Source organism: Dryobates pubescens, chromosome 11, assembly GCF_014839835.1.
Source record: "Dryobates pubescens isolate bDryPub1 chromosome 11, bDryPub1.pri, whole genome shotgun sequence".
NCBI lineage: Eukaryota > Metazoa > Chordata > Aves > Piciformes > Picidae > Dryobates > Dryobates pubescens.
Window position 1 is genome coordinate 3,590,824 of NC_071622.1, and position 27,857 is coordinate 3,618,680.

The window sequence follows — 27,857 nt, forward strand, 5'->3', positions numbered from 1 at the left end:
GCAAAGAACTGCCTACAGGTAAAGCACCTAAGTTCAAACCATCAACTGACACCACCTCGGGCCCCTCCCACTAAGGAGGGGGAAAAGAGCATATTTTCGAGGGCCTCATTATGATAATTCTTGTGCCAAAGTAATAGTGCATAGATCATTTCCCTCAAAGTTAAATATATAAATATAAAAATCAGTGTATTTAAATATAGGTGCTTTTCTGCATAAGGAAGGAAATGATATCAAAAACTTCGAATATTTAGATGGCTTATAAATGATTTGTGACAAAGCAGTACCTAGAATGCACAGGCTTTGGTGGTGTTACCTGTTGCTAACTTACCGCAGAACTAGACCTGCAAGCCTTGGAATGGTGCCCCACGATTTTTTTGGTTGTTGCACAGTTCAGAAGAAAGGTCCCATCTTCTGTTAATCATGCTACACACCAAAAATAATTCAAAGATGTGTAGCTGGCTGCTGCAGGCCTCCTGCTGCTGTCAAACCTCCTTCACTCTGCAGGTCTGTCAGAAATCTTTGCAGAAAGCAGCTTGTTGATTCTTGATCATTTCCTCTCAAGAATGACAAAGACACTCCTGCTTAAAAAAAGAAAGAATGAATTGCCCCAATCTGCTCCAAAATTAGGGGGGAAAAAAGGGGGGGGGGGCACCTTGTGGAGGGAGACATTATAGACAGGCATAGCAAGGGGTAAAATAAATTAGTATCTCCTCAACTCTTTAATTGCATACTCACATTGGAGGAGAATAAAAAAGCTAAACCACCTCTGGTGGCTCAGAGCGAGGGGCTGTGAGAAGAATAGAAACTTTCACTGTGACTCGAACGTGAACTTCCTGCAATGTGGGGCACGTGCAGCTTTTCACCTTTTCTTCTCGTTCTGGATCAAATCCTTCCTGTTCTGATCTAATGTAGATATCATTAATTAAAATATGACTGTAATAGACGTGAACGCCGTGTAACTAATCTTGACAACATACCTATAGCTTCGCTTTGTGCCAGGAACTAATTGGCTTTAATCCAATTGCCAAAACTCGCTTTTCAGCCTTTATTGTAGTTACTCTCTAGTAATGTGTGGGTGGATTTGTTTGTAATTTAGCATAGGCTGTCCCTGGCACTGCACCATACCTCATACCTTGCACAGAGCTGTCTGCAACACCGACCGGGAGAAAAAAAAAGGGCAGGTGTGAGGGCAAGTACTTTATCATCCCTCTGGTCGCCGGTGGGGAGCTCGAATTGTTAAGCTAACGTCAGCGGGCAATAAAAACCTCTCGGCAAACCCTGCCAACATAAACCAGCGCAGGAACACGATAAAATACAAAATTCAACGTCTCTGACACTCTGGCTTTGATTCGTAAGAGGCATTTCAACTTGGCCTCAACCCGCCTGGAAAGCCGGAACGGCTCCGCCGCCGCCAGACCCCTGCCCCCGGCGTCCTGAGGCTCACGCTCCCAAGCAGCGACCGCAAAGAGTCTTTGGACAGTTCCTGGGAGTATTTTTCTTGGGAACACGGTCTCTCCTGAAGGTACAATTTAACCTTCCACACGCCCCTACCCGCACGCAGCGTTTCTTCGCTGTCTTTCCCCGTGGCCAGGTCCCGCCGCGGTAGCCTACCCCCCGGAGCTCTCGCCGGTGCCAGCCCGGCTGCTGCAGCAGGCGGCAGGGAACTCGCAGGCTCTGAAAAACTCGCGTAAAATCCTCATGGATGGAAGATAAAAGAAAGAAAAAGAAAATGCCCATATTTTTTATAAACAGCACAATAGCTTGATTCGAAAATGTAATCACGTAGCTGCATTAGCTAATAGGAAGGGTGCTTGTGACCTTAGGTAGCCGCGACACCCGTAAATGAGCAGAGCAAAACATGTTGGACTGATTACCGAATTGGTGCCCGACTGCACGTTTGTGTTTTACCTCAGTGCTAAAGTGGTAAGTAAACGGCACCGGGGTGTATAAGGCAGACTTAAAACGCCCATTAGTTAGTTAGATTTCCATTACTTAAAAAACAAACAACATCCAAACAACCGAACTCATTTATTTGTGGTATATTTCATCTTACAGTGCAGGAGTACTAAGCCTGAGTGAGGGCCGCTGTGCAGATCGTGGTCTGTTGGCTCAGAAACCTGTGGAAAATGCTGCTCCAGCTTTTGAGAGAAGTACGAAGACAGGGAAAAATCATATTTATGGAACCCAACGCCCGCCATCAGTGCGTGCCCTCCCCACCTCGGGAAGGTTGGGGTCACTCAGCAAGCACGAAAGTTGACAGAGCAGACGCAAACCGCGCTGGGGAGTGAGTCATCATATTTACAGATGTCACCGCGATCCTGCCCGCTCCTCTGCTGGGGCCACGAGTAGATGCCCCACTCCCGCACGGGGAGGCAGAGCCGCCCTCCGGCCGCCGGCTGCAGCAGCCCTTATTTTCCCACTCCCGGCTGGCGGGCCCGATCCAGGCTCACCGCAGACTGGGCCCCGCCGCCCCATTAGGCCGCAGCTGGCGGCAAAGCTCAGCCGGCTTCCTCCGCGCAGTCGCCAGGCCTAGGCAACCGCTGGTGACAAGGCGGAGTTTAGGGGGGTCAGCCCCTGGGGCGCCACTACTCCCGGCCGAGCCGAGAGCAGGAGATGCCCTGCCCGTTCGCAGCAGCCGCGTCTCCGGCCTTGAGACGAAGCCCGGCGGGGCTGTAGCCGCTGCGTCCCGGGGGCTCAAGCGGTTCACCCTCTCAGGAAAGGCCTGGGCGCAGGCCGCGGGCTCCCTCAGCCGCTCAGCGCGGGGCGGCCTCTCTCCAGCGCCGCGGGCTCAGCGTCGGTATCGAGGGCCGCGGTGACGGCGGGCTGCCGGGAACGCACGGCACCGCCCCCTCCTCCGGCTTCGCGAGCGCTTGACAGGAGCGTGGTCACGTGGCGGCCGCAAAGCGCCTCTTTGCGACCTCAATGACAGGCAAAGTGTGCGACAGGCGCTGTGGAGGCAGGGAGGGAGCGGCGCTGCCTCCTCCTCCTCCCCGGGCCAGCCGCTGAGGCAGCGCTGCCCGCTCCCGGCCCCGGCCCGCTCCCGGCTCTCTGCCCGCCTCTCTCCTCCCTTCTTCCCTCCTCCGCCTGCTACCACCACGGAGCAGCCAGGTGGGACAGCCTGAGGGCACCGCGGGAGCCCGAGAGGAAGCCGGCGCCTCGATGAGCTCCTAGCTCCCTCCCTGCCCCGTCCTCGCCGGCAGCAGTTCCAGGTGCGCGGGTCAGAGTAGAGCCGGGGACGCAGCTGGCTGCAATGGCGTCCAACATGGACCGAGAAATGATACTGGCTGATTTCCAGGTAAATTCAAGCCGTCGCCGCCGCCGCACAGCCGTGGCCTCTTGCTGATTTTCTCTTTCTCCTCTTTGCTGTGCTGCTTGTTCTTTGTGGGAATGTCCAGGGTAGTGGGTGTGAAGCCCACCCTCCAAAGCCTCCGCTCGCTCTTTCTTTCTTTCTTTCTTTTTTTTTTTTTTCTCTCCTTTTTTAATGTTTTTTTTTTGGTCAGAAATGGGGAACATGTGCTTTCTTCTCTCAAGGTGCCTGAACAAAATGTCTGCTTTAACTTACAGAGTTTCGGTTTTTAAATAAAAAAAACCCCAAAACAACAAAGGGTTTTTCATCCACTTTGCTTGTTCCCACTCTCTACAACCACCCAGGCCCTGGGACAGCTGTGAGCCAGCTCACTTGGAAGAGGCAAATGCCAGGGAGGATACAAAACTCATCACTCCTCATGATTTGTCACCGTGTTTGTAGTGAGTCACTTACTGGTGCTACAGATTAATGCTGAACAGAGGTGTTTCCTTTAGAACATCAACACTAGCTTCGCAGTTGCCTCAGTTTATGACTGTTGTAATGATGGTAAAACTCTACCCATCCCACTCCAAATAACAACATGTTTGTATGGAAAGGAAGATCATTCTTTTAAAAGTTGTTTGTTACCTTCACTCCTCCCTGTGAAAGAGTTATAATTTAACTTCAAATCCCTGAATTTTATTCCCAGAATAAAGTCTTTCTCTAAATAAAAGTGATGTGTGTGGGGACCTGGTTAATCTGTTCAGTATATTGCTGCTTGGTTTATATTGTTTACCGAAGAGCAAGGGAACAGACAAGTGAAAGATACCTGCATTTGAAATAGTGAGGAGAGTCAAAAGCAGCTTGGAAGGGTATCAGATTATACTGGAATATATATTTTTAATATTTGCTTTTCTATCTGATTTTTTTTTCTTTCTTTCCTTTTTTCTTAAAAAAAAAAAAATTATCTCTCTTCATTTGCAGTGGTTATTCTTACATGGATGGGCTGCTGGGTAGTCATGGACTGAGTTGCAAAAGCGCTGTCTGTATGTTCCACTTCTTAAAAGACTGTTTCTCAGCTGTCAGCAGTGAAACTATTTAATTTAGTGTTAAAAAGTAATCCCTTAGTTTACTCTGTGTGAGTTTAACAAGAATGTTTCTCTGGAATGACAGGTAGGGTGGCTGTGGTGTACATTATGTAATTCCTTTTTTGCAAGACGTATCTGATGTAACACATGGAGTTCCCAGTTGGTACCAGGGAGGTGTTTTCCCTTTCTATGTCTTACACCTTTATATTAAGTATTTATTAAAATGCTTAACAAATGTTTTTATAATGAGCCTTTATTTTGTTGTGCTTTGAGATGCTTTTGTATATGTAAGGAGTGATGTCTCAATTTTAAGGCTGGGGTTTCATAAAGGAGTTTTTCCAGTAACCATATGCAGGTGTTTTAAGACCAGGCTGGATGAGGCTCTGGCCAGCCTGATTTAGTGTGGGGTGTCCCTGCCTATGGCAGGGGGGTTGGAACTAGATGATCCTTGTGGTCCCTTCCAACCCTGACTGATACTATGATACATGCACTAGAGCTGCATCCAGCAGCCTCATTGCTGGACTCATTGGTTTGACAGTTTAAATACACTGAATATTTTATTTTCATCCTTCAGTTGTCTTTTGATTTGGAAAACTTGGAAGAGAGGAATGGTTGCTGTGTTTTTTTGGAGTCCCAGGAAACTGGGATCCCAGTTTGGCTTTCATACTACTGGAGACAGACTCATACATTATTACATGAAGTAGGTTTATGTTCAGGAATCCCAGACAATGATTAAGTTAGTGTCTGGTGAATGCAAGATTTTTATAGCAGAGTTTTCAATCTGTGTCCACTTTCCAAGTCTTTAGTGTCAATGCTGATACGCAGTTCTGCAGTAGTTCTCGTGCTTGGGTTTTGAAACCAGTTCATGAAGGTATAAGAGCAACTGCAGTGTTTGGTACCATGAAGATCAGTAAGTATTATTGCAAACTTGCAGATGGGTAGTGGAGTCACTGAAACCAGTTTTAGATCATGGGTGACAAAATGTTTCTCAGTCTGGGACCCAGGAAGTATTTTTTCATGTAACAGTGCTTATTTAAAAAGAACTCAAACCTTTTCATCTTGTGTTTCAGCAGATGACTTTGGTTTTGTGTTTCATTTCCCCCTCCTTTCCCCCCCTTTTTTTTTCTTTCTCTCTCCCTTTTTTTCTTCTTTAATAACAGTAATCAAGCTTCTACCTGATTATGAAACACTGAACTGTCAATTATCATGCTGTTAAAATGTCAGATTAGTAAAGGACAATGTCAGTCATTATTAGGCCTTGTATCTGTAGCCTGTTGCAAAATGGTAAAGGATTTTGAGTATTTTAAATACTTGATGGAATTTACAACCCATTCACTAGGAATTTAAAATGGCAAATAAACCACTGTGTGCAAAATATGAGTCTCCCCTCACCTATTTTCTGGATCTTTTAATTAACAAGTATGTTTCTTAGCGTTCTGCTGCTATCGTCGCTGTTTGCGTGAAGTATCTTAGTGAAGAATGTTGTGCGCCCTGCAAATCTTAAAAGCAGCTCTTTGTAGTTTTGTTCAGCTCATCTTTGCTGAATTAAGCTGGGAGGGAAACTTCCATTACCATTTCATCTTCACCTTTCCCAAGTTATGTTTAAGAGGGATAGGACAGTGGTCTTTGGACTTCTAAAGCCTGAAAGGGTTTTCCCTTCCCATAACATACGTTTCGGTGAGGTCGTAATTATACTGATGTTTGATGTTTTTGTGTGAAGCTTTTGTGGACTGTTTTTGTATCTTTCAAAGCCATTAGGGATTCTGCCACTGATGTCAGCTACAACAGGATATTGTAGCAGGTTTCTTCTGCATTGTGAAGTACTCAAGAGGAATACTTAAAATCTTTTGTATGTATGCATAGAAAATGTCAATGTATCCATACATGTAAAGACAAACATTGAATGGCTTTATAAAATATTTTAACTAAAGAGTAAAACAGGGCAGGTGATCCACCAAAATGTTTTTTGCTTGATGCCTCCAAACAATTTAAGCCTGTTCTGTGTGGTTTATAATTATTTTCTTTTCCTCTCCTTTTTTAATGAGGTTACTGTATGCAACCCAGAGAGTACAAAGTACTTATTCATGCATGTGGGCTGTAAGCAACCTGTCTAACTTTTCCATTTTAGGCCCTCACTTAGGAAAGATTATCCAGAAGCTTAGCTTTATACATGAGTAGTCTGATTGTTTGCAGTGGAAGTAGCTAAAGTAGTGGAGTTAAGTGCACAAAACAAGTTGTAGCTGTTTTGCTAAATGCAATTCAGAATTTCTCCACAAAGTGTCATTGGCATATAGGAAAATAACCAGCAGCTTGTGTTCATAGCATGAGTGCTTTAAAAAAGCAACTGAGTGTGAATTGGTAAAAGAGTGATGCTACAACAAACCTCACATACTGGGGGGAAATAAGGACATCATAATTTCTACCGTTTTTTGTTAACATCTCTGTTCTTCTTTTGTGTAGTGCGTTTAACTGCAAAATATACTTCCATCTGCAGTGGGATGCCCAGGTACCCACAAGATGCAAACACATTTGTGATCTATGCAATTTGTGGTCCAGTTTTCAGTACAAAGGGAATAGGTTTGTTTATTCTTTTTAAATTGCATGTTAGTTGCACCGAACTTAAAGTGACTTAAAACTGTTCAGGAATGAAAATCGCTCTCTGAGTATTTGCAGAAGTGTCAGATGTTGATGTTTTTGTAAGCCTTTACCTTTGTTTTTACAGCTTCACTCAGGGTGGGAACTAAAATTAGCAAGACTATATTTTTGTCATTGTAAGTCATGTGCACCCTTAGGACCACTTTGCTCATGCTATGTGACTGTCCTCACAGCAGTTCTAAACACAGTGGGCCTAAGGATTGGGATATTGTGGGAGTTGCCACCTCCCTGGTGTCTGTACATTACAAGAATCTCTAGTACATGGAGCTTCAGAAAGGAATTTTTCATAGAATTCACATTTTTCATTGACCAAATAAGTAGCTCTAAATTTGATCTGCCACTTTGGATCAGATTGGCATAACTCAAGCCCCCTTGCTTTCATCAAAACAACAGATATCTAATAGTTTAATTCTCCTTCCTTCCATCTGTGTTCATTGTAAAACAAAGTTATGTGTTGTTGTTTTTTTTTTTTTGGTAATTCTCCCCCCCCCTTTTAACTGGGTAATAGACATATAAATACTTAACTTCTTCAAACTTCACCTTCATGTCAATCTGTTTCATAAAAGCAGAGGTTTGTGGGAGGAGCAAGGGGGACTTGGCAAGGAAGAAGCTCACTGCCGTCAGTGACAGAAAGGTGAGAGAGTGTGCTATGTAATCATGTTTTAAGTTGGAAAACTGAACATGACATTGATACATCAACTTTCTTTAAGGTTTAAACATAATTCAAACTACTCCTTTCTAAAATGGCTAAAATTAAAGAAACTGGAGAATCTTTTTAACTTGGAAGTTAACACAGGGCAGTTAAATAACTGGCAAGATATGTTTTTCAAGGTTTATTTTTTGGTGACTATGAAAACATCTGTCTGCTTCAGCCCTGTGCAAGATTATCTCTTTTATGCACATTGTTTTCACTGTCTGTCTGCAGAATAAACATGTGTGTTAGTTTTGGGGGGATGCTAAGGGAAGCTGGCTTTCTTGTCTTTGTTGGTGTAGTGGCCCAGGTTTTCTATCACTTGGAAGCTATTGCTAGTATGAAAATTTGGTGGGTGAAAAATGTTGGCAGATTCAGGAATCATTTTGAGTCAGTACCCTGGACTGTGACTTGGGCTGGGTGGTTGAAACACAGTTTCTTTCTTTCTTTATTTATTTTGGTAAGGGTAAACAATCCTCTAAGGGGTTTTGAACAAATAGCAAAGTTGATACCTTTGATGCTGATTTCTGAAAGGCAAGGTGGTGTTTTGTTGTTAAGGCATCAGAGCAGAAAGGACTGTTCTTGAATTCTTTGCAGGCTTTCTCTGAAGTGTTTGGCAGTTCATTTGGAACAAGATCCTCCACAAAAGACAAGTGCTGGAGAGACTTCCAATCAAAGTTTAAATATTTGGAAGTGTCCTTCAGCTTATGTTTAAAGTCTTTGGAGGCCTACATTTCTGCCAGCATCTCTCCCTGTGCACCTAAATTTCTGGGTTTGTATGTATTCAGATCTGTCTGAGCTTAAGTTTTTAGTTTTGCTCAAACAAGACTTTTCTTCTGTGTGGCCTCTTTGTAAATAGGATGCAGTGGGTGGTCCTAGAGCACACCAGCTGGACTTGAGAGATCTGTAGCTCGCTCTGCAGTAGCTGGAAGGAAATCCAGTAGTCTAGATTAGAAATCAGGGTTTGAAACAGGCAAGTTTGTTTCTTCATCCACTCATTGGAAATCTTTAAGCAGAAATGGAGTCTGCTACATTTTCAGTAGGCAGGTGCCAAGATGCTGAGTGCTGGTTCCCCTGACCTTTTGTGTGAAAGTAAGTTACTATATCCTTAGATAAAATTTGAAATAGCTAATAGGGCTGCTTGTCAGTGTGGAAAAAGAGGGCTTTAGGACAGTTGAGATGTTGAAGTTCTTACCTGTGAAGCCTCTTAATTTCCATTTTGATTAGAATTCCTTGAAATACTTGTTGCTTTTTATCACATGCAATAATTTTGTACATTACAGTCAGTAACAGCATTGGACCTGGTTGCTGGACTTCTTGGTTTGCAGCAAAATAGGGTTTGTTTGCTGTAAATGGCCTTAGGGTCAAGTGTCATAAAAGAATACTGCCTGTTTAATGTGCTTTAGTTTGGTTATTTTGATGGTAGTTGTCTGACAGCAAAAGTGTTGTTTCTATTAATTTGTTTTCTGTGTGTTTCTGAAGAATCAACAGTTCAATTTCTTTAGATACTTCCAGACTCGGCTGTAATCCCAAAGCTCATCTTCATCACAAGGTAGTTGGATGTACTAGTCACCTTTCTGGCCTTTAAATTGGAAGTGAAGTATATTCCAGAGTCACAAAGAAGAAACTGGAGTAAGAATGATGCCCATTTAGAAACATGGTAACTTAGATATTTCCACTGATAGCTGTTCATGGAAAAGCCATCTGAGGCTTCCTATGTAAGCACAGATAGTGACATGTCTAGAGAAGAAAGGATACCATGATTTCTGTGCATTACAGCCCTGCTGCAAGAACCTAAATAATTTACCACTGAAGCACCAGTTCATCTGTAGAAAGAGGTTTGTGCTGTTCTTTTCATTCAATTACCTTGAAAAGAATTCACATCACAGTGATCATGTCACCATTTCCATCAGCCCATTCATATAGGTATTTGGGTTAGTAGGTCACTGAAACAGATTGAGAGGTGGTAGCTATAGGATCCTTTTTCAAATGCCATGACAACTAATACTAATTATAATGCTGAACTTATTAGTTATCTGTGCTCCCAGAGGTTAGGAATGAGCTTTCATTGAAAGGTGATGTGAAAGGTATTTGGCGCATTGAAAATAAAATGTGGCTGCTATTTCTTGGTAAGCAAGGGTCCCATACAGTAAACACTTACCCAAGTTACTGGGTTTGTGTGGAAGGACGTGGGGGAGAGGAGAAGATGAGGACTGAAGCGAGTTGCTGCAGGTCTTAAGGGGCTGAGGGAATCTCCTGTCTTGAGGATGTTGTATGTTGCTGGGAAATCTGATGAGGTAGAATTTCCCCCTCTATTTGGGCAGTTCTTACGGTTCGGTTACCATCGCTAGCCCAGTTTTCATGCATTTTCCTACTAGAAGCAAGAGTTAATGGCTTACTACAGGAACTACATGGCATGTCTTTGACAGGACTTCCTATTTTTCCTGCCAGTGGATAAGTTTGTTCATTCGTGAGGCAGCCATGAGGTGAATCCTTTCTTTTAACTGCTGTACAAACTCGAATAAAAAGCCTGGGGAAGTACCGAACATTTCACTCGTCCCTCGCCGTGTGGATGAAAGGAAATGACTTGCTTACTGGCTTGAATTGGTACCTATTAATTAAGCTCATTTTTTAGAGTTGACTGCATAATGTGCAATTGTAAAAACAAACTGCTCAAGGAGGAAACCAGAGCCCTAATGTATGCATTACATGTTGTTTGGCCTATTGAAGTAGTCATCTACCGGTCCTCTGTGTCTAACTGGTTGAGCAGGTCTTTGTTCTGCAGCAGTAGTTATGCTTTCAAAAGATAATTCATTAAAGCCGAAGTTCTTAAGAGGTGTTTTGAAGCTAGAACAGAGTATGTTAGCCCTTGAATTACTTTATATAGGTTTTGTTTCTTGTGGTAGGTAAAATACAATTTGTAAAGACCAGAACTCTGAAACTGAGTCACCTCTATTATTTTTTCTTAAAGGTCAGGTTGTTTGTGTGAGCAAATATCAAAGGTGCCATATCAGCTCAGATCGAAGACTCAACTGACCTAATGTCTTGTCTGCGGCAGTGACTGGTCCTTAGGAAAGAGCTGAAAGAAACACAATGTGAATGGATTTGCCTTCTCCTGGTTTCTGGAAGTCAGCACTTTAAAAGCTTGGTGATGGAGTTTGTTATAAGACTTTGGAAATAAAAATGTGTTAGTTTGAGTTAGCCTTGTGTCCTTCAACTGACTGAGTTCTTCAGACACCCGTGTGATGTGTGAATTTCCTCTGTTTAAGCTGTGTTTTGTTTTTCCTTAGTGGCATCCTGGGGCATATTAGGAAGGGTGTGGCCAGTAGGTGGAGAGAGATTCTCCTTGCCTTCTGCTCTGTCCTGGTGAGGCTGCATCTGGAATATTGTGTCCAGTTCTGGGCCCCTCAGTTCAAGAAGCACAGGGAACCACTTGGAAGAGTCCAGCACAGAGCCACAAAGATGATTAAGGGAGTGGAACATCTCCTTTATGAGGGAAGGTGTAGGGAGCTGGGTCTGTTCAGCTTGGAGAAGAGTACTCATTCTCCAAACGTTAATGAGGTAACATGACCTCATTCATGTTTATAAATATGTGAGGGGTGAGTGTTGGGAGGGTGGACTCAGGCTCTTCTCAGTCATGCCCAATGACAGGACAAGGGGCAGTGGGTGCAAGTTGGAGCATAGGAGATTCCATGTAAACATAAGGAAAAACTTTTTCACTGTGAAGGTGACAGAGCACTGGAACAGGCTGCCCAGAGAGGTTGTGGAATCTCCTTCACTGGAGACATTCAAAACCTTCCTGGATGTGTTCCTGTGTGACCTGATCTAGGGGATTCTGCTTTGGCAGGGGGGTTGGACTGAATGAGGAACAAGGAACTACGAGAGGTCCCTTCCATCCCCTGACATTCTGTGATCACATACTAATTCTAGTCTATATGGGAATTTCTGCTGTTTGTTATGGTATAGAAGTCAAATTTGTCTGAACTGCAGAAATCTTAACCCCTTCTGGTTTGCACTCCAGTAAAATTCACCATAGTGAATCAATCTGCACTATGGGAATGTGAGATTGAGTCAACTTTTACTTAAAGGGGATTAAAGTGCAGTCTGCCATGAACCATTGGTATTTAAAATCTGTTTAACATTTTGGGGACTATCATCTAGTCCTGGAGGTTTGTTCTGTGTCTCTACTGACACTTTAGGATGAGAGAGTTCTCTGTAAAGAGCAACTTTCTTGTGGGATGGTCCCTAGGTTCCTTTGTAGTGAGTATGGGCACATAGAATTAATTTAGCTTTTTTGATATGCCCTTACCTTCCTTGAATACCTCTTTAGTACCTTCTCCCTTTAGTCTTACAGACCTACTGGCAGCCTGACAAGCATTCCTTGTCTTAATGCCTTTAAAAGCTTATATAATTTTTTATGTCTTTAGAGAAGTGTGGTTTTTCTGCAGTCCTTGTTGGCCTGCTTTATGGTGTGGCCTGTATTTGGCTGGGATTTGAGATTTTTTTGTTGTTCTGATGCACTCTTTTGGATACCATTTCCAGGTTTTGAGGAATATTTCTGTTCCCTGTAGTCCTGTTCTTTACCAAAAAAAAAGAAAACCAACCCAACACCAAAACCCTAAGTGTTTGTGGAATGTTGAGTAAATATTTTTTGTGGGGGTTAATATTCTTCCTTTTTGTGGGGCTTTTGTGTATTCTTTAGTTGTTTTTAAGATTCTGCTGCTTTTGAGTCAATGCAGAGAAAGGAGATGACTGCAAATACCCAGTAAGCAAGTGTTTTTCTGATGCCTGGGGTTCTTTTTCCACCAATTTTTCTTCCTATGTGATAATGTATAAAATACTGTAAGAGCAAAATATCTGTGATTTGGGAAATATTGGAGGTTTTGGGTCCACTGAGATAGTTTTATTAAAGTATTGAACAAACACACAAAATAGTTGGATTATCCTAATTAAAACTTTTTGTAGTTGTTGGGTAAAGGCTGTCTTCAGTCCTCAGGAAAGACAAATGGGTTTGGTAGTGTGGAGTACTAATTAATGGGTACTGAGTTGTGTTTTGGTTTGGGTTTTAATTCATTTTGACCACTGCCCTTTGTATGTAGTGCATGTGGCTTAAATGCTAGAGTGTTAGCATGGGGTTTGGGAAGCTAGAGTTCATGCCTTGGCTCAGCTCATGGGCTTCCTAGGGATGTGCCTTCATGGTATTCTGGAAGCAGAACTTGCTCAAGAGTCTTGAGAGTGTGCAAAGTCTGCTGGAAACCATTTGAAAGTGGTTAGTGTGGTGCAAAGTTAGCTAGTTCTGCTAGGAAGTGGTTAGAGCTTCATGCTACCAGTTTTAGACTTTGTACTCTGCTTAGTTCAGAAGGCTTGCAGTCATGTCAGAGCATGGACAAAGTTCACTCCTGTCTGCTTGGTAGGTCATAGGTAGAAATGTCTTCTGTGACCTTCAGAAACAGATATTTTTTTACCTTCCATTCATATGACATCAAGTGACTAATGCTTCTTCATCTTTTTGCTGAAGGTGCTTGAATAGTAGAAGGTGGAAGCTTTTTGTATAGTTGGGAGTGGGAGTTGAACAGTTGGGCAGAACTTTAGCCTGGCGTGTTTACCTGAACACTTTGTTAATTTCTGACACTGATGAGTGGATTAATTGTTTCCCAAGCAAACAGCTGGTGAATCTGCCTAATTTTTACCAGGTGGTCTCCTGGGTTATGTGAAAAGCAAGCAGCATTCTTACCTTTTCATTTAGATGCCTGCAGTAGGTGACTTCTTGGTTTGTGTCCCAGTTGATGTGCCTGGATGTTTGGTTTTGGGTTTTTTTTTAAGTGTTTGTCTGAAACAGGAAGAAGTAAAAGTTAATTTAATAACCACAGGTGACTCATAATAAGAACAGTCTCGTTACATCAGCAGGGTCATTGCAAAGTTAGAATGCTAGGAGATACCACAGAGGCACATACATCTATATAGCTGGCGTTGCAGGCTGTGGAGGTGGTCCTGAGACAGGTAGGACTCTGGGGGGGAAAAAGAGCCAAAAGGTACCAAAAACTCTCAGTTGTGTCTGAATATACTGAATCTGATAGTCCAGAGGGGAGTTCTGCATGGATCCTGAATCTGATATTGTAGTATGAAAGCCTTTACGTGCTTGGCTGAGCGCATTGGCTTAACTTTAGCTGGTTTTAGGACACAAGTGCTATGCTCTGTTCCAGTTGCTTTGGAGTAATTGCCATTGCCACAGTGTCTGTGTGAATTGTCAGTAAAATTTTCTCTCTTACTAATATGTTATAGGTGAATTAGTGTCCTAAAGCTTTCTGGGTTTGAGTAGTCTTCTAGTAGATACAATTCAGAGCTACCCTTGGATGCTTTATAGACTGTAAACTTTTATCTTTGATAACTGCACCATTCTCCTCAATAGGGATGGGAAAAGAAAGCAAAGCACTATGTTTCACTTCAGAAATGACAAACTGAGGTTTGGGTTCTTTAATAATCCTACATCCAGAAACCTGATTTTTATTAGGAATTCTTAGGAAGAGAATCACAGATTCTTCTAGTAGAAGTAGTAGCTACATAATGACAGCAGTATGCCAGGAAACTTCTCTATGCAGTACCTGTGAGACCATTACTATCAGGAGTACTGTGTCCAGTATCAGTCACCTCCATTGACAAAATGGAGCAAGTCCAATGTAGGGCTGCTTAGTAGAGGAAAAGTCTGGAGCATTTTGTGTGAAAGGTGGGGTTAAGGGAGCTGGGTTTGTGTAGCCTGGAAGGGAAGGTTGAGAGCAGGTCTAGTTGCTGTCTCAGCTATACAGTGAGCGATAGCAGGCTATATAGAATCAAATTTCTCTTGGAATTGCACAGTCCAAGGACGAGAGACAATGGATATGGGTTGCAGCAAGGGAAATTACAATTAAAGGAAGCAAAATTTCCCAGGGAAGCTGCTGAAGCACTGGAACAAGCTGCCCAGGGAGACTCTAGACTCTCTTTGGAGATATGCAAAACCTGAGAGGAAGCTGGAGTGTATCTGTGAACTGATCTGTCTGGTTGTAACTGAAGAGGTGAAAAAAACAGTAAACTCAATTTTGGTTATATTGCAGGGGAAGTATGCAAGGAGAGGAGTAATACCCTTTGCTATAGCTCATGTACTGCTAAGAACTTTTTGTGTATATTAAGTTTTCAAACTGCTGACCTGCAGAATTCAGCCATCCTTCTGGACAGGCTAGCAGCCTGTACCCAAAAAGAATTTTCCATCTCTCTTACCTTTTGAAGAGTAAGTTACTGAAAGGGTAGTGAATTGACTTTAACAGTATTTATGCTTTGACAGTATCTTTTGATTTCTCTTCAAAATGGCATCATGTACCTTTATGGAACAGAGTTAGCCCTGGTTGCATTGCTGTATCTAGTAATAAACATTTATTGAGTGCTTCAAAAAGTGAGCATTTCCTAGAGTGCTGTCTGTGCAGTTGCAGTGGATGAAGATGTATTAATCCTGGCTCCCTGGGGTTTGCAGGAGATCCCAGAAAGGTGAAAGACTTTTTTTTTTCCCTAGGTGATCTCACCTGTTGAATTTCTTGATGCCTTTGTGTAGTTGTTTCTGTGGGCATTTTTTGTATACATATTAAAAAGATGAACTGAGCTACAGTTGCAAAAAAAAAAAAAGCTGATGACAGAAAGCTCTTTTCCTTTTTTGATCCAGCACAGGAGAGTCTGTATCAGCTGTTTCAGTGTCTGAGGACTAGGCATCAGATTGAATCACAGTAGCTTAGTCTTGTTTTGAGACAGATGGATGAGGTATTGGCATGAAGGAAAAAGTCTGTAGTTGACAACTGGTATGACTTTACCCTGGAGATCAGTTGTCTAAATATGTTGCTGTTCTGGATACTTGGAGCTGTGGCTGGCTTCAATTTTACTCTTTTTATTATGTGGGCTGAGCATGGTACCTGTATTTGCATCTGTTCTGAATTACTGCCGGGGGCTGCAGCTGAGGATCTTAACAGCAGTGTGCATGTGGAGATTACTTGGGCACAAAGTGAGATTTCCTTTTATTTATTTATTTATTTTCCCATCTGACTTTTACAGGAGAGAGTATAATTCACAGCCATCTGTTTGCCTGATTTTAATGGGCCTGAACCTGTTGTGCAAAATGTTCTAGGCTGAAAGCTAGTTTGGGTTAGCTTAGAGATGGTCCTCGTTTGGAGAAAATATAGCTGCTGTTGGTAGTCAGAGGAAACGGGGAGTTGTTCAACAAAGAAGTTGAGAGGGACAGACTTCCCAGTCCTCCATATCCAGCTACTGGCTGTTAGGCTGAATGTGGTCTTCTGGATACTTTTGACTGCTGTATTTTGCCTTGGTGAGAAGGGGAATGGTGCCACAGGTGAGATAAATTCTGCCTTGCTGCCAAAGACCATTTGCTCCCAGCTTCTGTGCAGCAACTGCCACCCACTATCTGTCGGGGCAATAGTAGCCTGACTCTGAGTCAGCAACAGCTGTTTGTTGCTTTCCTGGCTTTTGCAGAAGTAACAGCCCAACTCTCTGTGTTAGGAGCAGCAGTTGTCCCTTCCAGCTTTGCTGTGAAACAACTGCCTGGATCTCTGCAGCAGGTGTCAGAGGAGCATTTTCAACAGCAGCTGCTGCCAGATGGGGAAGTCAGCTGCTTTCCTGTGATGTGGAGGTAGGCTAAAGTCTGTGCTCTTGAGTTGGGGGGGTGGGGGGAGGGGGGCAGGTCACAGAAGGTCTCAAAACCCAGATCCAGCTGTTGGGGCTGCTGGGGTCAGACCACCCTGCAAGGGATTTAGAAGAGCAAGTCTGTCATCCTGCATTACAGCTTTCTGGACGCACATCCTAGATCTGCCTTAAATGCTGTGAAGTGTGTCTGTCCCCTGAATTTTCTCCTACTGAATTGCTTCTTTGGTGGCTACTTTGCTGCTTTTATGTAACAGTGTTTAAGATTTCAGTGCCAGTTAAATAGGGCCCCTAATGGTTAGCTGTGAATCTCTGCAAAGGTAAAATCTCCATCACCAGAGTGATGGTTAATCTGTGAAGCTACCTGAAAAACTTTCAGAGTAGCCTTCTGAAATTTTATTATGTACAAATTTAAATCTGCCTGGTGGAAACACCTACCTGGTCTGGAAAAGCAGAGTGCTGAGAAAGTTGTTTTAACATTCAATAAGTTTATCTTCAGAATCTTATTTTATGCTTTCACTGCAAAGCAATAGTTTTTCCATTTTCACATTCATTTTCCTCTTGTGTGGTCTGAAAAGAAAACAGAGGACTGTGCAGTCACTGGAGCTGCTGTGAAGGGGAAAAATGCAGAGAGGAGGAGAAGGAGGAAGTAAAACCAGGGGGGTGGACTAGGTAATCTCCAGAGATGCCTTCTGATCCCTCCATTCTGTGAACTTGTTCTACCTTTTCTTCCCCTTCGTCCTTAGAAAAAAAGTTATCTCCTTCTGATATGTAAAGGTTTACAAATCAGTGAGCCTTGAAGGTTTTACCTTTGCTGTGCTGGTTTGTTTCTTTCAGTGTGATGATTCAGAGGATGCACTGGTTGTTGACTGAATTAAGAGTGAGGAGTATTCTGAGAGGAATTTTAATCTAAAATATTTAATGCTTTTAGTTCTCTCATGAAAATAAAAGTTATATTTGTGACTGCAAAGAAAACCCACCACAAAAATGACATTTCTTCTCAACTAGAATCACTTTCCTTGCTTAGTAATAGAGGTGTGGTTTTCTGTCTTTGGAGGTCATCTAGTTTGATGTATTTGAAGGGTTTTTTTTTTCCTTTCTGCAGAAATGTAACTTTTTTTTTTTACTCAGTTATTTTATTTGTTTGTTTGCTTCTTGCTTGGTTAGAACGAAAGAGATCAAAACGAGCAATAAGTCTTTCTATATTGGAAGTAATCCCTGTGACTTTCAGTGTGTCCACCTAAGTAAGCAAGGCAAATGGCCTCATGGTGCCTCTGAACTCATACCAATTAAATTGTTCCAGATTTAATGAAAATACAGCCAGTTAACATGGAAAAAGAAGTCCATCAAAAGAAGCTCTTTAAAATATTCCAGCCATAGGAAAAGCTTAAGTCAGCCCTTGCAATTAGGGAAGAGAGACTAACAAAGTCTGGTTCCTCATGGGTTTATGTTGTTGCTCACAGAACCTGCTGGTTTCCTCTCTGTGTTTCCCTACAGAAAACAAAGGCAGAAGCAGGTCAGGTTGTTCTGGGACTAATCTGCTGCTACAGAATCTGTGATATCATGTCATAGTATCATAGTATCAGTCAGGGTTGGAAGGGACCACAAGGATCATCTAGTTCCAACCCCCCTGCCATGGGCAGGGACACCCCACACTAGATCAGGCTGGCCAGAGCCTCATCCAGCCTGGGCTTAAACACCTCCAGGGACAGGGCCTCAACCACCTCCCTGGACAACCCATTCCAGGGCTTCATCACACTCATGGTGAAGAACTTCCTCCTCACGTCCTGCCTGAATCTCCCCACCTCCAGCTTCATTCCATTCCCCCTAGTCCTATCACTACCTGGGATCCTGAGAAGTCCCTCCCCAGCCTTCTTGTAGGCCCCTTTCAGATACTGGAAGGCCACAATTAGGTCACCTTGCCAGTCATGTCATGCTTGCCAGTGAGGGCTTACCTGTCTTGTGTGCTTAATTTCTTAGGGAAAATAAAAGACATGCAAACCAGACGATTGTCTGTAATTTACTTTTAACAGCATCATGCTATGCAAGATAAACAAACTTAAATTTTTAGTGAGTTTATGTTTTGGTGTTACTGTTGAATTGTGACTTGGGGCAGGGATTTATATGTGGTGGTGTCTGAATATTGAAATATTCTGAAGAATCTAATTTAGCTTGCTGGAACTGTGACATTAACAGGATGTTGAGGGAGAGCTTGAAATGTCTGTTTGGTGGTTAGGTTGATAAGTAGCACTCATTCATTCATTGTTGTCATTCAGGAATGTTTATTTTCTAGCAAAACCAGTCCATTTGGAAAGTGAAAGTTTAGTTTTAGAGCTCCTGTTAAAAGTGACTGTAAAAATGGGCTAAGAATGTTGAACAAAACTGCTTTTCTTGGGTATTAAGAATTCTGGAGAGTGAGATTTTTAGTTACTTATTTAATATTTCAAAGTCAGTGTTTACACCTCTCCATTCTCATTACCCAGTGACTCAGCATTGCTAAGTGAGCAAAAGCAAGGTCCTATTTTAGATTGTAAATCATCAACAAGATGATTTAGGGAGGATGCAGACGTACAAGTGAATTAGTTGCTTAATTACTCTGCCTCTGCTGTGATGAGGTAACTCCTTTCAGTCTGCTCTGGCAGAAGGGTGAGCTAATTTTGTTTAGTTTGTCTCAGAAGTATGCCAAAGTAAGCCAAATTGATTTGTGGTTAGTATGGGCTAAGAGTGTCCATATGGAAAGCTGCAAGGGGTAATAGTGGGGGAGGGCAACTTAAGTTGGTGTTTGAGCCCTGAATTCTAGGTACCTTCTCAACTTTGCACAGCCCAGGGTTGAAAATAATACATTGTTGGTCAGATTCTTACTGTAGGTTGGAAACCAATTTAATCCTTAGAAAGGTCACGCAGAGTTCGCAGGGCTGGTAAATGAGAAATAGCAACTCCTTATTTATGCAGTGACCAGATTTTTAAGTGTGTTTCACTTCTCTGTAAGCAGAGTCTTAGACTGTCATTTCTGTAAAAGCTTTTCTCAAAATAGGAGTACTTTGCAGCGAGCTGTTGACATCAATTTCAGTGGCAAGCTTATGGAAGTATGAACCCTCCTGTGGTTTCAGAAATGATAAGCTCAAGTCCTGTACTCCTCAAGCTTACCTGATTTGCTTGGAAGTGTGTTAAGGCATCATAATAATTTTTTAACCTCAGAAGTAACTGCGAGAAGTAATGGAAGGGAAGGGCAAATGGTGCTTTTGGAGGAGGAAAACTCTGCTCTTCAACATTTTTAGCACTCCCGTGCAAGTGTGTGAGATGCGGTATTAACACAGTGCTCATGCTGTGAGCAGTGGAAGACATTTTCTCGTGTTCCAGAGAATCAATCTGGCCATGAGAGCATCGTGGATCAATAGAACCCACTATTTCCCCTCTGAAGGCAAAAAAAGTAATCTCTGAAATGGCTTCTTGTGATCCTCGTGGTCCTCCAGACTGGCCCATTTTGTGTAGACATACAGCATGTAATGCTCCCTAAGTGTGGAAATTCTCAGCATGGAATTTGGGAAGAGAGAATTGGCTGTGGATTTCTCTGCAATTTCTGTTCTGCTTTTCTTCTCTTGATTGTTGTAAATTGGGAGAAAAGTCAGAGCATGGAAACTGTATGACCTGGTGGCGTTCTATGGCTTTGGAGACAAAAAGGGTCTGGTTTTATGCCTGCCCTAATTTTTTTTTCTTATCACACAAAGGAAAAACAGGCTTATGTGTCTCTGGAATCAGGAAAACTGATCTGTTTGCTGCTGCTCTCTAACTCTGTATTATTACTCTTAAAAGGTTGGATCTTTACACTGTATTTTATATAAACCTTACATAAACATCTCTTTATATAACTATTGATGATCTCGGAGGTCTTTTCCAACCTGGTTAATTCTATTCTATGTGGTAGAGCAGGAGGAATATGATTGTGTTTCAGATCTGAAGTCTGAACTTCCCTTGTGTGCTTGAATACAGAGCCTAGCTTTGATTAGGATGAAAGATAAATTCCAGAAAGAAATGTGTTTCCATTTTTCCCCTTTGGTCAAATACATCTGATAGCTTTCAATGTGAATGCTAGTAAAAACGTGGCAGAATGAGTAGAAATGCTCTGCCTGCTGAAATTGAATAGTTATAATGCTTGTATAGGTATCAAAAAAAAAAATAGCAGGATGGTGCATGGAGGTTTTAGCTGAGTACAGATGCTGCTTTGTACTTGGAGTTAAGCTCAATGTGCACTGCCATTCCGAGGAGTGTTATCACTGATTTAAAAATGCCCTTGTGTTTTAGGCTTCTTGAACTGGGTAAAGCCTGCCTGTGGGACTAGGGCAGCACACAGGGATGTTTTTTTCTGACAGGAAAACATTGTACATGTTTCATTATATTGCCTTCACTTAAAGTAGTTTCACAAGGGCTGCTCGTTGCTACATACAGTAGTAAGCTGGCAATTAAATGATGAAAAATTTATTTTTGCCATGGTCTTTTCCTATTACACTTCATTTGGTAATGACTAGGGGGAACAGGAATATAGGAAGATGATGGAAGCTGTAGGGTTTCTGGCTTTAGACAAAATATTTCATCCACCTCCAACTTATAAGTACTAAGTAGTTTTCAGGAGGCTTTCAAAACCTGCCTGGTTGCGTTCCTGTGTGGCCTGCCCTAGGTGATCCTACTTTGGTAGAGGAGTTGCACTTGATCTCTGAAAGTCCCTTCCAACCCTTAACATTCTGTGCTCCCTTTTGAGGTAGTATGAGTATTTGATAGGTTTGAATGTAGGATTCTCAAAACACCTTCATGGGACAGCACTATTGTCCTAATTTTACAAATAACTACTTTGTCTTGCTTCCCTAGGTGGCTAGCTCAAGGTTATGCAGGAATTCTCTGGTGGAACGAAGAATTCTATTCAAGTGATTGATGGTTAACATTTGAAATCTGATTTCTGGGTTACCTTTTTCTAGCAGAAATGAAATACTAATACCTTTCCTGTAGCTTTGGTGAAATTAATTACATCATCAATATTAATACTCTGATTTTGATTAATGCTTTTAATTCCATTTACTGCTTCTTTTTCTTTTTAGGCCTGTACTGGTATTGAAAATATTGATGAAGCTATAACGTTGCTTGAACAAAATAACTGGGATTTAGTGGTAAGTATTCTAAGGAAATAACTTCATAGATTAACTTAGTATAACAGTGATGTGCTACCTTGTTGAGACAGCTGTTATCTTTATTTCAAATCTGGTTGTGTCTTTTATGGCTGAGGCAAGCAGGTTAGATGCAGATGCAGCCTCTTTCTGGTCTGTTAAAGCCTCACTGCCAAATTAACAGAATATTGAGTTGTATGTACCCTGGTATGCTCTGATTGTGGTCATGCCTTTCTGGTTTGTTTCTTTCCTTTGTTTCATTTGTATTTAGTTTTCTTTTTTGGTTTATTCTGTGCATAATTTTGTAAGTAGTACTACTAAGGATAGCATTTTTAGACTACACCTTATGTATACATGCAAGATTTTTGAGGATTTAGATGCCTGTGAGAGAAATGGAAGGGAAACCAACTTACTCAATCTTTCATATACTTTTAATTTAAAAATGAGATAGTTGCTCTTCTACTGTTAGTTGTTATGCAGAATTGAGGCAGAGGTTAAGACCATACCTTAATTTAGATTGGATGTTATTCAGACACAGTTAAACACAAACAAAAAACCCTAAACAAACTTGTCCCTAAGAAACCCTATCTCCTAGTTGGTAACAAGGTTCAATATGCAGACAAATAGGAAGAAACCAATAAAACAAACAAAAGCAGTCTTAAATATTTTAAGACTACCCATGGGATTATCAGGGTAAATAAAGAAACTATTAATCCATTTTCTTAAGATTTAGAAGTGTAAAATAGAACAAACTTAATTAAAAACTGAATAATCTTCCTTTAAACTGTAATCTCTTTGATCTCTTACCCCCCTTCTATATCTTTTTTTTGTTTTGTTTGTTATCCAAATGAACACCAGCCTCTTAGGTAAATAGGAGGAACATCATCCATGTCTTCTCTCATTTTACTTTGATTTGTTTGTCTTATTTGAAGGCTTGTTTCAAGTTCAAATTTTTTGAGAAACATGACCTGTAGCAGTAGTAAAATATAGTCATGCAGATATTCAGGGTAGTTCCGGGGGTTTTGTTTTTTCTAAATGTGGATTCATTTACTTTCATGATTTTGTAAGTAAAATCAGAGCTCTTTGTTTGATCAGAAAGCTGCTGTGAGGCGCCCAGGGTAATGTGAAGTAGAAAGCTAAGCAAGTCCCGTTAGGATGTGATTAACCTAAGCTCAGGGGCACTTCTGCAACGTTAAGGAAAACCCCCCCAAAAATAAGGAAATTCTTGTCTGGACACATTGATTTATTGCTCTTCATTCAGAATATTCCTGTCCCAATTAAATTTTCCTGTTGGGGAAAACAGTTGTGCACTATTGGAGGCTGTGCTAGGGACCCAGGTTGAAGATTCGCTTGAGCACCTGTTGTTCTTGAGCTCTAGGAGACTCAACTCAAGGGCGTTGTTATTTCTCTGGGACTTCAGCCAAAACAACCAAGAACAAGTAGTCCTGGTGAGCTGGAAAGCAGAAGGATTCCAAAACAGAAACAGTGAAACACTTACTGACCTAGGCTGAACAAGAGAAGTACATCAGAATGCACAGACAGAAGAGAGGTTAGAGCTCACAAAACAAGTTTCTAGTACCATGATGCAAGCACTGTGTTTTGGTTCAAGTTTCTTCGAGGATGTCTTTGTTTGTACTGAGGTGTGGTAGGTTGAGAGAGGGCTTAGCTCTCCCTCCTCCACAGAGTAAGAAACCACAGCTAACTCAGTCGAAGAGCAAAAGCTATATATTTACAAGCATATATAGCTTTTGCTCTTCGACTGAGTTAGCTGTGGTTTCTTACTCTGTGGAGGAGGGAGAGCTAAGCCCTCTCTCAACCTACCACATTTATTGGCTGCCCAACGTGGGGCTTGCTGACAAATTAGTTTGATTTATTGCTTGCTTAAGTCGAACGAGCAAACATGAAGGTGTTTTGGCTTTTTGAGCGTCTGTTCTTCTCGGTCTTTGGTGTATTGATCTACAAGTATTGCCTGGGTATGATTATCGATAAGATAGGTAAATATATAATGCAAAAATTATATTTGTGGTTTAAGTACAAGATTCGGCTTCTGTATGATCAGTGCCTGGAATTCTTTTATGTTAAAAAGTACAGGAATGTTACATCTAGCACACTCCCTATTGAGATAAAAGAGTTTAAGATTCCGCTCGGTGAAAGGGTAATTTTAAGTGATGGCTGGGATCCAAAGCTGATTTTCTTGATGTGTGTAGTCCTGCTGATGATGATAATTAATGTGTATTTGTTGGTAGCACTGTACCGGGAGAAAAAAGTGTCCAAGGCATGTTTTGTTATAAAACGGAGGGTTAAGAGACGAAAACGCCACCCTAGCTCTGTTTCAGGAACATCCAGTGAGGATGATAATGGAGAATCTGTGTCAGTTAAAGATAAAGCTAAAAAGTCAATCGGCAAGGCAGCTCTGAATAGCAATGGTGATGATTCTGGCAAGCAGCCAGGGGCTACAGTAGCCCCAAACATGGCAGCTCCTGTGTCCCAGGCAGCCACCATTAACGAGGCAAAGTCATTTCCTCCTTCTTCCATGGCAGGAGCGGAAGCGTCCTCCAAAGCAGCTAATCTGTCTCAAAGCTTATCAGCTTCTGATAATAAGGCAGCTGGAAACCCAAACACAGCTCCAGTAAAGCAAGTAGCAGTTTTAACAACAAGGAAGGGTAAGACTAAAGCTGATTCAGGAGCTGACGGGGATGCACAGCAAGGTTCTTCTGCTGGGGAGGAAGAGAAAATCTGTCTTAAAAATATAGCTGAGTTATTGAGATCATCAGAGGATCGAGATGCATCTCTTGGTAGGACAGCAGCTAGTGGTGGTGCTTCTCAGCTTAAAGGGATCTTTGAGAGGTTGTTGGGACCACAAGTTGAGGAACAGGAGGCAGAGGAGCAAGAACAAGATGACATAACCGACTGCTCTTCACCACGTGAGGAGCTTAGAAATGTGAGAAAAGACTATCTCAGAGCAGATAAGGAGCCAGTTCTCGCTTGGCTTGGTAGATGTTATGATACAGGTGCTCCAGCTCTAATGGTTGGAGACAAGTCAGCAGCCCAGCTAGGAACTCTCTCGAAGGATAATGGAATAGATAGACATCTAGGCAAGGCTCTCGGTAAGGTTAATCTGTGGATACGCCTTCTGATGGCGGTTCTCATGAGATACCCTTCCCGAGATGATCTTCCATGGAATCCTAAGCCCTGGACTACCATAGATGAGGGAATTAAGCGTCTGAGAGAATTTGCTGTTAGAGAGGTACTCTATGGTGAACATGAATCTCTGAATCCTGATGATGTTCCTGTAGGAAATGGTCTTACTAAAAAGCTCATCAAGCTTGCTCCTTCCAATTATGCAAACATTCTGGCAAGCAGAATTGTAGCAAGAAATTATGGTGGAGCTCCTCTTACGGTTGGCCAATTCACTGATCAATTGAGACAATTGGATGATAGCATGACACGTGTTTCTTTGGTTTCAGCCATTGAAACTCTGTCTGGAAAACTGGAGAATTGCATGAAAGAGCTGAAGGATGAATTTAAAAACACCATCTCCCAATTGGCACAAAGAGATGATTCCAATTCTTCCTCCAGGTGGGTACAGGTTTCATCTGTGAGGAATAGACATCCTCCAAGGAGGTCATTCCAAAACAGATCAAACCAAAACAGACCACCAAGGCAGTCACGTAGGACTATTTGGATTACCCTGCGTGATCAGTTTGGTGAGAACATGAACAGGTGGGATGGTCAACCAACTTCTAATCTTTTCAGGAGACTGAGAGAACTGCAAAGTGGCAGAACCCGAGGTAGCAATACCAGAAGGGTAGCTGTTACTTCTACAGTTCCCCAGGACAACTCTAGTAGCTCCAACAGTGGCTCCAGTTCTAACACTGCACAGTGTGCTCGTTGCACCTGTGGACATGTTCCCCATAACTAGGGGTGCCCTGCCTCCCGCCAGGGGGAGGAGAGGGGTAATACAGATAACAGAATCTATTGGGATGTGTACATCCAGTGGCCTGGCACTTCACACTTTCAGAAGTACAGGGCCTTGGTTGACACAGGAGCTCAGTGCACCATATTGCCATCAAATTATCAGGGATCAGAGTCCATAACTATTCTGGGAGTCACTGGTGGATCTCAAGAGTTAAGTAAAGTGGAGGTTAATATAAGCTTAACTGGTAAACAATGGAAAAAGCATACAGTTGTGACCGGACCTGATGCACCTTGTATTTTGGGAATTGATTTTCTGAGAGAAGGGCGTTTCAAAGACCCTAAAGGTTACAAATGGGCTTTTGGAGTAGCTTCTGTAGAAATTGATGGACAAAAACTGAAGCTGTCTGCTAGACCTGAGCTTTCTGATGAATCTGCAGTTGTGGGACAACACAAGATTCAGGACATTAAGTTGCCGGTTGCTTCTCGGACTGTGCATCACAGACAATACAGAACCAACCGTGACTCTTTGTTGCCCATTCAGAATCTGATTCGTCAGTTGGAGAGTCAGAAAGTCATCAGCAAAACTCATTCACCTTTCAACAGTCCAGTGTGGCCTGTGCGAAAGCCGAATGGAGACTGGCGTCTGACAGTGGACTACCGAGCCCTGAATGAAGTAACTCCGCCTATGAGTGCAGCAGTACCAGACATGATGGAACTCCAGTATGAGCTGGAATCCAAAGAGGCCAAATGGTATGCTACCATAGACATTGCTAATGCCTTCTTCTCTATTCCCATAGCAGAGGAATGCAGGCCTCAGTTTGCTTTCACCTGGAGAGGAATCCAGTACACTTTCAACAGACTGCCAATGGGCTGGATCCACAGCTCCAGCATCTGTCATGCAGTAATCCATGATGCTCTGGAGGAAGGTGGTGCTCCAGAACACATCCAGTTCATCGATGATATCATCGTCTGGGGTAAAACTGCTGAGGAAGTCTTCGAGAAAGGTAACAAAATCATGGACATTCTCCTGAATGCAGGTTTTGCCATCAAGAGAGACAAAGTGAAAGGTCCTACCACAGAGATCCAGTTTCTGGGAGTGCAGTGGCAGGATGGACGCCGACACATTCCAGTGGATGTGGTAAATAGAGTCTCTACCATGGCAAATCCCACGAACAAGCAAGAAACTCTAAGTTTCTTGGGGATAGTGGGATTTTGGAGACTACACATTCCTGGATACAGTCAGATTGTGAAACCTCTGTATGATGTGACTCGAAAGAGGAACAGTTTCCACTGGGGACCTGAACAACAAGCAGCCTTTGACCAGATAAAGCAAGAAGTAGTCCAAGCAGTGGGTCTGGGACCTGTGCGAGATGGTCCAGACATTAAGAACATTTTGTACACGGCTGCAGGTGACAATGGTCCAACCTGGTGCTTGTGGCAAAAAGCTCCAGGTGAGACACGTGGACGACCTCTTGGTTTCTGGAGTCGAGGTTACAGAGGTTCAGAGGCTAATTACACTCCAACAGAGAAAGAGATTCTAGCTGCCTATGAAGGAGTGAAAGCAGCTTCTGAAGTAATTGGAACTGAGTCACAACTTCTCTTAGCTCCCAGATTGCCAGTTTTGAATTGGATGTTCAAAGGCAAAGGTTCCACACCACATCATGCCACAGATTCCACCTGGTCCAAGTGGATGGCTCTGATAACACAGAGAGCTCGAATGGGAAATCTTGAAAGACCTGGTCTGGTGGAGGTGATCTCAAGTTGGCCTGAAGATACCAACTGTGCTAAACCTCCAGAGGAGAGAGTAACTCGTGCTGAGGAAGCTCCTCCTTACAATGACCTTTCTGATGATGAAAAGAAATATGCTTTGTTCACAGACGGTTCCTGTCGTCTCGTCGGGAACAAGCGAAGGTGGAAGTCTGCAGTGTGGAGTCCAACACGCCGAGTTGCAGAGGCGAAGGATGGAGAAGGAGAATCCAGTCAGTTTGCAGAGGTAAAAGCTGTCCAACTAGCTCTCGACGTGGCTGAACGTGAGAGATGGCCAAAGCTTTATCTCTACACCGACTCATGGATGGTAGCCAATGCTCTATGGGGTTGGCTAAAGAACTGGAAAAAGAATGGCTGGCAGAGGAAAGGAAAACCCATCTGGGCAGCTGAACTGTGGCAAGACATTGCTGATCGAATCGAGAGAATTCCAGTGAAAGTGAGACACATTGATGCTCACATTCCCAAGAGCAAAGCTACTGAGGAACAGCGGCACAACCATCAGGCAGATCTAGCTGCAAGAGTTTCTCAAGTAGACAAGGACTCTGAACTTGATCTCGACTGGAAACACCGAGGTGAGATATTCTTAGCTCGGTGGGCTCACGATTCGTCAGGACATCAAGGCA

General features: G+C 42.6%; 1 protein-coding gene across 1 annotated transcript in view; it reads left to right on the top strand.

Annotated features, from left to right (window-relative positions):
• The first annotated feature begins 2,964 nt into the window (after window positions 1-2,964).
• The window catches only part of FAF1 (Fas associated factor 1), a 180,061-nt gene continuing 155,168 nt past the window's right edge, over window positions 2,965-27,857 (top strand). Inside the window, exons 1-2 of the mRNA XM_009909019.2 lie at window positions 2,965-3,295; window positions 21,484-21,552. Of these exons, the coding sequence (XP_009907321.2) occupies window positions 3,251-3,295; window positions 21,484-21,552 (114 nt within the window). The 5' untranslated portion in view covers window positions 2,965-3,250. The remainder of the gene's footprint in view (window positions 3,296-21,483; window positions 21,553-27,857) is intronic.